The 13,166-nt window shown below is 44.3% G+C and overlaps 2 protein-coding genes across 2 annotated transcripts; one reads left to right on the forward strand and one right to left on the reverse strand.

Annotated features, from left to right (window-relative positions):
* The first annotated feature begins 13 nt into the window (after window positions 1-13).
* phf13 (PHD finger protein 13) lies at window positions 14-4,761 on the forward strand. Its single transcript, XM_076095912.1, has 5 exons — window positions 14-425; window positions 1,239-1,337; window positions 1,883-2,062; window positions 2,149-2,569; window positions 2,669-4,761. The coding sequence occupies exons 1-5, from the start codon at window positions 381-383 to the stop codon at window positions 2,899-2,901; spliced, it is 978 nt and encodes a 325-aa protein (XP_075952027.1). The 5' UTR covers window positions 14-380; the 3' UTR covers window positions 2,902-4,761.
* A 2,115-nt stretch (window positions 4,762-6,876) lies between these two features.
* On the reverse strand, window positions 6,877-11,949 carry dnajc11b (DnaJ (Hsp40) homolog, subfamily C, member 11b). The gene is made up of 16 exons (XM_076096137.1): window positions 11,824-11,949; window positions 11,062-11,191; window positions 10,822-10,895; window positions 10,599-10,700; window positions 10,251-10,379; window positions 10,010-10,132; window positions 9,822-9,895; window positions 9,542-9,731; window positions 9,279-9,364; window positions 8,916-9,032; window positions 8,646-8,801; window positions 8,284-8,353; window positions 8,082-8,139; window positions 7,326-7,468; window positions 7,091-7,220; window positions 6,877-6,973 (listed from the first exon to the last, which is right to left on the reverse strand). Exons 1-16 carry the CDS (start codon window positions 11,947-11,949, stop codon window positions 6,948-6,950), a joined length of 1,734 nt encoding a protein of 577 aa, XP_075952252.1. The 3' UTR covers window positions 6,877-6,947.
* Between the last annotated feature and the right edge of the window lie 1,217 nt (window positions 11,950-13,166).

Here is a 13,166-nt window from a genome sequence, read left to right on the forward strand (position 1 = left end):
ACCACCACAGAAGATGATTAGAGCTACCAGGTGACAGCTAAAGTGAACCTCTCTACTAGCAGTCTGCGTAGTGAAGCAACAGACCGATGTAAATACAGTAGTAACGTTTGCTATTTACGGGAGACACGTTTTGCAACTTTGAGACGATTTAGTTGATACCGCGAGCACAAGTAGGTGGGCGTCATCGTTGGCGGAACAACTGAGTGAACACTGTTGCTTCGAGTTTTAGCACAAGTAACGTAACGTAGACGACGTTAGCTATGATGTTAGGTATCTAGCAAGCAAAAGCTAGGTCCTCCGTGTGTTTACGGTCGAGTAGTTCGTTGCTCTAGCCTGTCACGTTATTGACAAAACGCCAGGTGGCCAGGTACTCTGTGAAGATGGGTGACATGGACCCATCGACATCCCATGCATATCAGTCGGAGGTGAGTGCTTTTTGGTAACTGTTTTACAGTGAGTGACATTAGTTTGCAGACACGGCTAACGACGTTGATCGAGGTTGTCACCACACGGTGTGTAGCAGCTGCTGGTTAGCGTTAGCTCACCGCGCTAATGTTCTCATAATGTTAGCTCCTGGTGCAGACGTTAAATAAGTTGCACGCATTTAGCTAAGCTCAGTTTTAACTTTCACGACTAAAAGCTGTGTGTAAGAATGGCACATCGTGGTTACTTCAGACGCTACTTTATAAGAGAGTTGACGCTAAAGCTAGCTTAACGTTTAATCGAAAAGAAAATATTCCATCACCATTGCGAAACATGCTAACATTAACGTTTGCTTACTAAGCGTTGTATTTATGTCATCTGCATTTATCAGTTAGCTGACATGGACATATTAATGACTCTTTGACGGCCAATTAAGTTTATTTGTTGCTTCCTAGTTTTGTTTTGCTTGTTAAACTTTGATGACACGAACCAGCAGCCAGCTTCTCAGCATTAGCATTAGTTACTTCTTTGCTGTCTATTGCTAGCCAACCGAGCTAATATTGACTGTCGTTTTTTACTTTTTAATCGGTGGGAATGTTAACCGACAAGTCAAGAAAGAAACTTGTCCGTGCGGTTGATCAAACGTTAGCATGTGTTTGTCAACATCAGTCCGTCCATCGGGCCGATGTTGAGTGTCCGTTAGCAGAGCAACGTCATAGTAGTGTGTCGATCATTTGCCGTTAATGTCAACGCCATGTCGGGAGTTGTAGGTTTGATCATGCGGCTAATGTTTCATTGCTGTGACTGTGTTTCAGGGGTTTAGTCCGCCATACAGGAGGAGGACAGTAGAGGATTTTAACAAGTTTTGCACTTTCGTCTTGGTTTATGCCGGTTACATCCCATACCCGCAAGAGGTGAGTAAACGAGGCAGTTAGTGCCTGTAGCTAACGTTACAATTATCGTATTGTTAATGCATTCTTTATTGCCCTCTGAGGACTGTTGTATTAAATATCTTTCCACATTTAAACCGCTGACAAAATATCCTGGTAAAGTAGAAAAAACTAAACACAAATAAATTCATGTAACGTTAGTGGATAACACAATCCTAAAATTCATAAAAGTAAAATAAAATACTCACACAGATCAATACAATCAACATGTTTGACAATGTTATACAAGCAATGGGCTGGAATTGTCATATATTATACTTCATACAATCTTGACAAAACACAAAGGCAAACTCACCAAGCTGCCTGCCTGCTTACAGCAGTGTGCGTTAGTGTTAAGCATACCTCTAGTCTGGTACAGTAGATCATAATCATAAGTACAAATGCTTTAATGCCATGTGTTGATTGGTAATCAGGAATCTTATTGTTAAGTGGATGAATCTGTTAATTACCAGCTTTACCTCTGGAAGTTTGAACTCACTCACCCTTTGTTCTCCCATACATTGTTCCAGGACTCTCCACTGCGCAGTAGTTCCAGTCCTCCCAACAGTACAGGCAGCACAGCTGACAGCGATGGCTGGACCCCGGGACCCCCAACATCCTGCCCCCAGCGCCCCCCCAAGGTCCCCCAGGACAGGAGCAGGAAACGTCCACAGCCAGGATCCACGATGTCCAGTCACACCAAGAAAGATGTGAGTTGAATTGATGTCACACCATTAGCCTTACATGTTCATCTTCATCCATCTAAACATACATGCCCCCTTTTCTCCCCCTGCAGCACACAATCGCCACCCTGCACCCAGATGACCGCAGGAAAGCGGACAAGCTGAAGAAGAAGAAAAGGAGAAAGGAGAGAGAGCATGCGGCCGGTGAAGAAAGTGGTGTTCAGCAGGCCCACTCAGCAGTCCCAGAGCTGCAGTACCCCGTCTCCTTTGGTGGCCGAATGATCAAAGAAGAGCCGGAAGATGAGATCAGCATTCCCCTCCACCCCCAGATCCTGCCTAGCCCGGCCCCCTGCAAGGAGGAGCCCAACGAGGAGCATCGAAACTGGGACGGTCAAGACCTTGAAGAAGGGGTGGTGAAGGTACAGAAGGTGGAGGGCCTTTCAGGAAACAGAACGGTGTTCCGCCAGGGGAAACAGGTGGTGTTCAGAGACGAAGACGGATCAGAAGAGGACGAGGACATCATGGTAGACTCTGGTAAGGTTTCTTCTTTGATTCATCGTATCGCATTGTTACAAATGACACAAAGTGACCAAGCTTAACTCGGCGTATGCTCTCTCTCTCACGTCTTCTCAGACGACGACTCGTGGGACCTGGTGACGTGTTTCTGCATGAAGCCTTTTGCGGGCCGGGCCATGATCGAGTGTAACAAGTGTAACACCTGGATCCACCTGTCGTGTGCTAAGATCCGCAAGAGCCACGTGCCAGAGTCGTACATATGCCAGAGCTGCCGAGAGTCACACGGAACCCTGGACGCCCGGCGCTCTCATCGCTCACGCGTGGGCCCACGTAAGCGTCTGCTAGACTGAACTCTGACCCCTTCCACTCCTGCTCCCCCTCCACCTGCAGGACTGACCCTTCCTAAAAATTCAGGTCTCGCACCCTTCGGTCCTCTGTCCTTCATGATCAGCCATGCACTCTTTTTCTAACACTTTGTTGGACCTATCCCGAGCCCTTATCCCATTTGGAAACAGTTTTGAGTGTCATTTTAGATTTACTACGGTTTGTTACTGCTTCCCTACGGACTCTGTGCGTAAGGCAATCACTGAATGGATGTCTGTCTGTAGATGACATAAGCGTAGCAGCAAACCTCTACTATTGGGACTTGGTGTCTCGTGAACACTGGAAACATTTGAACTGCCATTAAAGAGAGAATACACAACTGCCACCCACTATGGTGCATGGTGGGATTACTTTTTTTTGTTTTTGTTTAAAGAACCCACATGACCGTTCTGTCATGGAGACAGGTTTGTCTTTCTGATTAAACTGGATTTTATTTATCTTACAAGCTTCTTGCTGCACAATTAACTGTTAACAAGTTAAGCCTCGTGTTAGTTGCTTCAGATGGTGCTATAGTATTAAGCTGAGGTATAATCCAATAGAACAAAGATGTAGGAAAAGAGACTAGAGTCTGCATCCGCTTCATATGTATACATGTTCTGTTATTTAAGACATTGCGAAAGAATATAATTGAGGCTTGAAGCCTGTACAACTGAACCGAGCGCTTGTCCCTCTCCCGTCTACTTCGCAGACTGTCTTCCTGCCTCAGGCTACTCCTCTAAAATCAAAATGTTACGTGGCCACACATACGCTTTCCCACAGTTTGCTTTTCAAATGGTTTAAACAGTGTTCTTATTTCAACAGAAGTCGCATTAATTCACAGATAAAAGAAGCCAGATGTTTTCAGTGAAGGCGTTGTCTTTTTCCTCTGGTCAGTGTTTTTGCTGCATTCTATGACTGAACAGCTATATTCATAAATACTTTTATTTTCCATGCTTATGACAGTGTTTTCAGAGACAGGTATGTTTATAGAAGGGAACTCCTTTGGCCGTCCTGTTGAAGTATCGACGGATTAAAAAAACAAAACCTATCTTAACTGGAAAAGTGTTGTTAGAAAGATTCTCTTAAAAGTGTGTGTGTGTGTGTCGGTTTGTTTGTCTCTGAAAGGTCAGATCAGAAGAACATATCTCATCCTCATCACCGCTCACTAATGCTTTCACAGCAGTATTCAGTCACTTCCAAATGCAGCAGGTTAATGGAAAAAGGGTTGTTTTTAAGGCACTTTTTTCCTAGTACTTGTAATTGGATTTTAAGCTTCGTTATTCATGTGCCATCTGCTGTTTCTGATTACATAAAAGCCATACTGTAGTGACAGATTTTAGACTCGGAACCTTTTTATATTAGTCCAGGATAGGATTTTACAATGCAGAATCATTGACTGACGCACACACTGGATGTTTGTTATGTAAAGAACATTGGACTTTCTAAGAGTTCAAAGTGGTCAAGCTGGTCTCTGCTCTCTTGTCTTCTGGGTTTTTACAAATGTTGGTTAACTAGTTCATACCCAGCGATCGCCAGATCTTTAAAGAACATCAGGTTGTGATGTCGTCAAGATGTTTCAAGACCTAAAATTATTTGCTGTTTCTCAAGGACATTCACGCCTCGATGAGAACCTGAGGAGACATCTTCAGGCACAAATGTGTAATTTTAGTCTGCGTCTTTAAGACATCAGTGTCATTAACGTTAGCATTGCTCATCGTGATACAGCGCGTTTATTCTGATCTTGGGTTATCCTATTCCCTTATTGAGAAAGCGTCGTCTGTACTGTGGTGCAAACTGTTTCTGTGAAACTACTGTAAACTATTGTAAATAAAGAGTTACCATTTTAACTTGAGGCCTTTTTGTCTTTGTACTATCTCAGGGCATTTTCTGAAACGTGCTGCTTCATCTGCAATGTTCTCAAAATCAAACAAGAATCTGATATTTTCTATTTATTGTAGTCTTTACAGGACAGAGAACACGGGATCCTCAACCATACAGTATATTTACATACTAATGTGGGTCAGTTGGGACGGAGGGCTGGACTGTAACAGCAGGGGCAGTCTCTCTGCTAGCCTCAAGGTGGCACTAAAGCAGAGGTGACCAGCTGACCTGTCAAAATAATAATTAACAGCACACTTAAAACAAATACAAACAATCAGTGCGAATGGGCTGCTGTAGTAGTGACGCCAACAAAAGACCTTTATGGATCTCACTATCCTTCAAACTAAATACTAATAATGGAAAGAACTCAAATGATTCAATGGAGGGCACCATATAAAGTCAACCGGATGTCTTAGATGTGAACTCTGGAGTTCAGTAAAAGTGTACAGCTTTAATTAGAGGCTTCAGCACAACTTCCACGACAACTAGCCTCTGCTATACTTTAAACACTTTGTGCAAAATGTTACCTTTTTATTTAATAAAATACCCTTTAGTATCCTACAGTGTCTCATTCCCCCAGAGTCCATGACAGGGTCTCCTAACAAAATAGAGGAATAATTCACTAACTCTCACAGTTACAGTGCCAATCCACAAATAGGGGATCATAGTTTAATGTGCATTTGATATTAGAAAGTTTGGGACATCTGTGTCTGAACAGAAGATGCACCATAGGATATTATATTTCCCCATGTCGACCTCAAAAAGAAAAAGCTAGAGTACAGGTCAGTTACTTTGTGGATTATCACCTAAAGGACAGACAAGTGACGAGCATCTTATACATTATGTATGGCTTTAGCTAATTATTCCTTATTCTTTAAAGGGACTGAGAACCTCAAATAAAAACACATGGCACTGATCTAGTGTATAAACTGAACAAAGTCAAAAATAAAATGTTTTTTGTTGTCTGTCACAGTGACCGCTTCAACAGCAAACCGACAACCTTCACGAGGGAAAGTGCTGACCGATGCCCTTCTACTGGTCACATAATCTCCATTTCTGCTTCTTGATTATTAGATATTGATTCCATCAGTGACTGTCGTCAGGGGCTTAGGGCCCGATGTGCACCAGCCAAGAACAAACTAACCTTCACTTATTAAAAATCATTGTAAGAAATTCCGTTTACTGCGCAGCGACAATCAATAAACACTGATGCAAATCAAATTTAAGTGGATATTCTGCCTGTTAAATTGCAGTCTAGCCTGAACTATTAAAACAATATGCATGAAGAATTCAAGCCTGTCTCTCCTTGGTTGGATCACTATCATTTCATTTCATGTCTCAACCCTCACAGATAGCGTTAAAGTAGTGAGCACCAGTTTACACCTGAGCAGCAGAGATGTCACTAAAAAGGCATTCATAAATTAGGTCGACATTTCAACAAGTAAACAAAAACACGAGTTACGCTATCAATCCTCTGATGGGCCAGCCTCAGGGTCACTGAGGTCCTGCATAGTGTTACTCTAAACATTGACATGACTGTTAACGTCATTTGAGGGCGATACACTTACAGTACAAAGACTACAATTATATGGGGGACAAATTACAGCACAGCTCATTTGTGTATACTTAACACACAAATGTAAAGAAACCTCTTTAAATGCATGTGCACTTTTAGCTCATCGTTGACAGGAATGGTCTCAGACAGTCCCTCTGTGGAGTGCATATATATATATATATATATATATATATATATATATATATATATATATATATATATATATATATATATATATATATATATATATATATATATATATATATATATATAAAACTATGTTCAGTGCCAGTGTCTGATCTCCTGAAGCTGGCAGCCCTGTCAGGTGCAGCATACCGTTAACACAAAGGGTAACACCTTGTAGAAACTCTGAGCCGACTCCTGAATTCTGCTGAAACCTCGGAGACGGCCCACAGGAGAGGGAGGAGTGGATAGTCGATAAACAGATTCACTAATACCATGACAGAGGAGGACCAGAGGAGGGAGACAGACTTATTGTTGATGTGTCCCCCCCCTTCCATTCTTGGGTTCATCATTCGATACAAAGTCTGCTTTATCTGGATTTTGCCCTCTTGATGCTACAACAGTGGTGCGCTCCTAGGACTCGGGCTCAATTCTGTGAGCTGAAAAGACAAAAATAAAGAAATCATTTGAACATGGCTGCATGCATCTACTGTAGTAGTGTGCAGGTACGTGATTATAACACTGGGTCTTCTGGGGTAGAGTGGCTGCATACTAACATTGCTTGGGTATCCGTAGTGACTCCGTGTCTGCAGAGATGACTTGGTGCATGACACCTCTGAACTGGTACAGTAACTTCAGACTCTTCTCCTCTCCTACGCAGGGGTCGTAGAAGCCCGGCAACCCTGCCTGCACATAGTTGAACAATGCATACGCATGTCACAGATTTGTGATAGTCAAATGGACTAAAAATGATATGGAACTAAGCGCACACACACACACACACACACACACCTTGGGGGTCTCGGTGAGAATGAGTTTGGAGTCCTTGACCAGGCACTGCAGAGGCACGGTGACGTCGATGACCTTTGCTTTCTCCTGTTTCTGGCTGGTGTCTGACACAAACTTTCCATACCAGGCATTCAGGATGATCAGACCTAGACAGTGACATACAGTGTAACCGTTTCATGCTTTCATGTAACTTCGGCTGTGTTTACATATGAATTATGATGCCCAAAACAGAGAGCAGTACAGACAGACTGGAGTAATTCTAGGATATGACAGACATGAGGAGTGCACAATGATACGTGTTATGTAAGCTGTGGCACAACAACAGTCCTGCTACTATAGCTTGATATCATTACTATATAACGATGTCTCCCTCTCCTTTTTGGACAGAGCATCTAGAAAGTGCTGTGAACACGCCTCATAAACACCACTCTCAACAAATATAACAGGACATCCATTAGCACACTGAAATTACAGTCTTGATTTACGCCAGTGTACACGGCACAGATTTACAAGCGTAACCTATGTAAACATTGCAGCATGGAGATGGGCGTCAGAAGTTGCTTCACAGCAGCAGATGACGGATGTCAGGCTTAGAAGAAAAAAAAGAATCCTGGAGCTTCAGCAGGTGTTTGAATTACACATTTAGATTTTTACAAAGTTTTGGCTGCAAACTAAAAAAAAAAAAAAAGGTTCTCAGTTCTCACCCTGGTGTAGCGTCTGAGTGAGAGAGTGTGTGTGTGTGTGTGTGTGTTTCCTCACCCATCTTGGATTCCTCCCCTTCTATGACTCTCCTCACAGACTCCTGCATCAGCAGAACCTGCAGAGGAGCCAAGGGAGACAAAGGAAGAGGGGTGGTGGAGAACAAAAATACAACAGGATAGGAGAGAGATTTTCAGACAAGATGAGGAGTGAACCTAGAAACAATAATCAATGCCACACACGCATGCATGCGAGTACTCACAGCAGACTCTGCCTCGTGCTTCTTCTTGGCGATGTCTGTGGCTGAGCTCTTCCTCTGCAGCTCCAGATCTCTGAGAAGCACAAAGCAGACATCAACAATCACCCACTGGGATTCACTGTGGAGGCTGTCTGTGAGGACAGTGCCAGTGTGAGAGAAACCCTCCCAAAATGTTGTATCCTTGCCCAACTCAGTGCCGTGTAGTTCCATAATCAAACTATCTAAACTTTGTTTAAAAAAAATATATGCAAAACTTAAGGGGAACGTTGGTCAACGGTAAGTTAAGATCCATTCCCTGTCAAGTTTTTGGCAAAGTCAGATGCTGATTGAGTGCGAGAGGTGATGAGGACAGGAGTGGTACTGACTGCTCTTTCTGTGCTTGTGTGTATGGGATGATGATCAGTCTGTGGATGGCCATGTAGAGCAGCACGGGTCCCACAGTGGCGTAGAAGACAGCACTGGGCAGCAGCTGGTCCGTTAGATGGACTGGAAACAGGTACGTCTGACTGGCACGCGCCAACCTGCACGGAAACACCAGCACAAATACACACACACACGCACACACACATTAGAGAACGATGCAGGCAGATAAGAACCCGTGAGAGAATGAGATCATATTTTGGGGTGACCAGTACTTGATCTTGAGTGTGACTCCCTGAGGGACCCCGATGCTGACAGTGGCTGACAGGACACTGTGTCGGCTGATCTTCCTCTCTACTCCATATTCCACAACAGTGCCAAACCAGCCCGTCCTGGAAATGGAGGAACACAAAAATGAACAGAGACCATGAGAGTTAGGCAGCTACTGACGTCAGTAACACGGACAGAGTGAAGCAGTTTCTTTAATTGAATTTCTGTTGCTTTGACAAGGAAATTACTTCAGCCTATTATTAGAATATAATTTGTTTGCATTGCCAGATTGTTGCACACTGCCTGCCCGGTAAACCAGCTGATTAACAGACAATAAGTCTCTGGAGAACATAAGCAGACAGACGTACTTCACAGAGCCTTTCACTTTGGTCTGGTCCTCGTCCTGGAACTTGTACTGGTAGCTCATCATCAGGTAGGAATGAGCCACGCCCAGCTGGAAGAGGTGGTGTAGGGAGAGAATCGCATATTAGTATATAGAGTGAAATTATAGCAAATATCAGGGTTGAGTAAGTCCAACAGTTTTGACAGCAGGTAGCGGTGTACTGTACAGTATATACCTGCCTGTCTACAGTGTAAATGCGTCTGTTCTTGCGCTTCTGTTTGTGTGTACCTGCAGAGCTAGAGTAAAATGGCTGCTCTTTGTGTCTCGGACCAGGCTGGTGGTCATGGCGCTGTGGGGCCCCCAGCGCCACTGCAGGTAACCCATGGTGTTCTGGTCCAGGTGGCGTGCGGTCATCAGAGAACAGCTCGGTCGCAAACCTCGAGGAGAGAACTGCAAACCGCACTGGGCTGTCAAGAAACTGCACAGAGAGGAGGTAAAAGAGAGGACATTAAAAGAGACAGAATAGTGTTCAAAGAGTAGGTATTTTAGTCAAACAGTGAGGTCTTACCACCGCGGAGTGAGGTTGCGAAACACCTTTAACCCAATGATAGGTCCAAGTATGTCTCCTGCACCCAACTCCACCTACAGAGACACATGCACAGAAACATGTGATTGCATGCGGGCAAATCTGTGGCAAAATTACTAAAACAATCTGTCCTTATCCTAATGTGTGTATGTGTGTATATGTGTGTGTACCTCTCCCCAGCCCTTGGCTGAAGTAACCCTCCGTACGGTCATGTTAATGTTGCCCCCTCCGTTCCCATTGTGTGTAGAGAGCGACCCAGACAGCACTGCTGTGTCAGAGTTCGTCAAAGGAGCCTGAAGAGAGACAGGAAAGTTACGCCTGATGACACGAGACAGTACTACAGAGACCCTGGCTTAGGTAAGAAGCCGTGTGGAAGGCAAACGCTAAGTGAGTGTGTGTTTTTTGTTGTACCTCTATGGACTGGGAAATGTGCATCTTGTTGATTTCAATATGAGGAAATCCCCCTCCTGGCATCTCTTCGAAGTCCTCATCATAGCGGTCAAACAGGTCTGTTGCATCCACACCCACGCTGATTGTGCCCTGAACAACGAGTGAGTGAAGAGGGAGAGATTGACAGAATGAATTAAGAGAGAAGGAAAAGGGTGACGGACATAATGAAATGAATGTGGAAACCATCTACGGTCAAAGTGTAATTGTTTTACACAATGTATTTAGTAATATCTGAATAGCCCACACGAGAAATACACTGAAAGTGGTGAAGTTGACAGATGAATGCGGTGTAGTTGTGACTGAGAACACCTTGGGGTTAGTTCTTTGCTGCAGTCTCCGCTCTTCTCTTTCTCTCTGCAGCCTTTCGTACTCCTCTCGAATTTCTGCTGGAGTTCTCTTCCTCTCCACCACCTACACATCATCATCATCATCATCATCATCATCATCATATGGTAGTGGTAATGAAGATATGTTAAGTATGTATAATGTAGCAGCAAAACCACAAAAGCTTTATGTTAGACACAATACATACCTCCCAGCCTTCCACCTCCAACCCTTTCTTCCCAAAGATGTCATAGATGGCTCTGGAGTGAGCATCGCTTAGCACTGAAGGGAAAGAGAGAAATAACAGTTCAGTTTATGTCGGTGTTTTGTGTTTCTGTCTGGATTTTGTTGTGCTTTAAATGTCTGTTTTCCGAGAACATCAATAAAAATGTTGAACTAAATGGTTTAAATCCCAATTGGTGCATACTTGCAGGCCAAGCGTCCTTACCTTCATATGCCTGGTGCACCTGGTTGAAAAGCAGTTCGGCCTGGCTTTTCAGCTCTGGGTCTCGATGTTTGTCGGGATGGTAGAGCATACACAGCCTCCGATATGAAGCCTTTAGCTCCTCCAATGTAGCCTGTGACAAGAGAGCGGGGCAGGTCTCACCACTGAGTAAGTTCTACAGCTGACACTTATTTTCATCATTGATTAATCCGACAAAAATACTTTGTTGATTTATTGTTGATTGACTTTTGAGAGGCTGGAACCAGCTATTTTGTTGCATTTTTTCTTGAAAAATAATTGCATATTAATGTTCAACTAATTCAACTAGTAATTCCAGGAGATTGAAAAGCAGCTACAGTTCACTGACATTTAAACACTGAATTAAAAGAATGACAGCTTAAATCCTGTTGGGCTATATGGTGTCTAACATTATCCTGTTGAACGTCCAAGAACAAGTCCTTGTCAGGCCTGATTTGAGAAGGTGCTCATCGGAGCAGACGTTATTGTTGCAAACACACACTCTAATGTGCAAACACCGCCTGCATTCAAGTAAAGTAGATGCTGAAATGTCCTGCTTATCATGCCTCTGCTGCATCAACCCGGTGTCAACCTCCACGGATGATGGTGCTGATGAAGAAGCCCGTTATTGAACTGGAGGAGGAGATACACCGACTGCAGAGCAGTTTCTCAATGGAAATCTACCCGACAGTCACGGGAAAAGTTCCGTCACCATTCGGTTTCACTGCAAACCTGAATGAGCCATACCTCTTTCCTGACGTTGAGCAGAGAGTAGTAGTCCTGGTTATCAAACTCAAAATCATCATCTAAGGACGCCGCCATGTTTGCGTTTGGTATGGTCCCGCCCACCCGTCCAGTGATCTGGAAGCTCATTGGACAGTCAAGTTAGGACCGGAAGTTGTTCTGTCGCCCTCTGCTGGGTGTGTTTGCGTTCGAAATCAGAGCTTTGACAGATTTGATACCTCCATACAAGAACGGTTTAGAAGAGAGTTCTTACTTTTTAGACGGTTTTGTATTTGGCAGTGTGTAAACACGTTTTCTCTTTTCTTTTTCACTGAAAACACTAGCGTTGGGAGAGATGTTGTAAAGGACACTGAGATGTTCTGAGTATATGCGGGCAGTTTCATGTTGAGCATGTCAACAGAGAGGATTGTGTGTCAAACGCAAGGCTTTGGTGCAAAGGCAATATTTTACCCCGAGGCACAGAGTGACAGAGTGGATTTGAAACAATAACATAATGGTCCCAGTTGAACCCCTCTATTTAGAAGGAATAGCATAAAACGGTAGAATAATAAATAGCCTTTTGGTGAGAACATGTTGATAGGTTTGTTACAAACTTCCCGTAGGAATATTACAACAATGTTACAACGATATTCCGCTATAGAGTCAAATAGGTAACAAGGGGAGGGGGGGGGGGCACCTGACCTATATCATCACTTCAATTCAATAACAAGGCTCAAAGAAAGCAGTTAGTGAGTGCGCGCAGCCTGTGTGAGCGCGTGTGGAGCTGTCCTTTCAGCACCGCGAGCTTCAGCACCACATCGAATGACAGCACCCGCCAAGCCATCTAAAAAAAATCGCGCATCAGAGGCTCTATCAGGCAGTTCTCCTCATTTAGATTCAAGAGGAGTTCATCATTTATGGCGAGACGCGACCTTACATCGCATTTTGTCAACAGTCCACTGGATTTGCATGTGGAGAAATGAACGCGCGCGTTGGTATGTGTGTCTGTAATGTGGCTACGTGTGTGTAGGCCTACGTTGTGTGCGTGTGTGTGTGTGTGTGTGTGTGTGTGTGTGAGGGAGAAGACGATGATGAGCATGGTGATGATGATGCTGTGGGAGGCTGTCAAGGTGTCCTCGAATACAGACGTCGTTCAGTGACGTGAGAGGGGAGAGAGAGCGAGGAAGAGTGCGCGTGAACGACAGAGGGGGCGGGGCCAACGGGAACAAACGGAGGGATGGAGAGTTCCGCCGTCCATCCTCACCGTTTGAACCAATAGTCTCGCTTAACGCGGCAGGCTCGCCCCCCCCCCCACCATCCTCCCTTCTTCTCAGCCCCGCCCCCCTCCTTGAGCTGTCCTCTCTGTG

This window comes from Anarhichas minor, unplaced genomic scaffold, assembly GCF_050575085.1.
Source record: "Anarhichas minor isolate MPS153535 unplaced genomic scaffold, ASM5057508v1 ptg000021l, whole genome shotgun sequence".
Taxonomy (NCBI): domain Eukaryota; kingdom Metazoa; phylum Chordata; class Actinopteri; order Perciformes; family Anarhichadidae; genus Anarhichas; species Anarhichas minor.

Coding starts and splice junctions, on each gene's coding strand:
- phf13 (XM_076095912.1), top strand. CDS start 381: ATGGGTGACATGGACCCATCGACATCCCATGCATATCAGTCGGAG. Junction 1,338..1,882: donor ACATCCCATACCCGCAAGAG/GTGAGTAAACGA, acceptor ACATTGTTCCAG/GACTCTCCACTGCGCAGTAG. Junction 2,063..2,148: donor CCAGTCACACCAAGAAAGAT/GTGAGTTGAATT, acceptor CTCCCCCTGCAG/CACACAATCGCCACCCTGCA.
- dnajc11b (XM_076096137.1), bottom strand. CDS start 11,949: ATGAGCTTCCAGATCACTGGACGGGTGGGCGGGACCATACCAAACGCA. Junction 11,192..11,823: donor TGCTCAACGTCAGGAAAGAG/GTATGGCTCATT, acceptor CTCTTGTCACAG/GCTACATTGGAGGAGCTAAA. Junction 7,469..8,081: donor AGGGGAGGAATCCAAGATGG/GTGAGGAAACAC, acceptor GTCACTGTCTAG/GTCTGATCATCCTGAATGCC.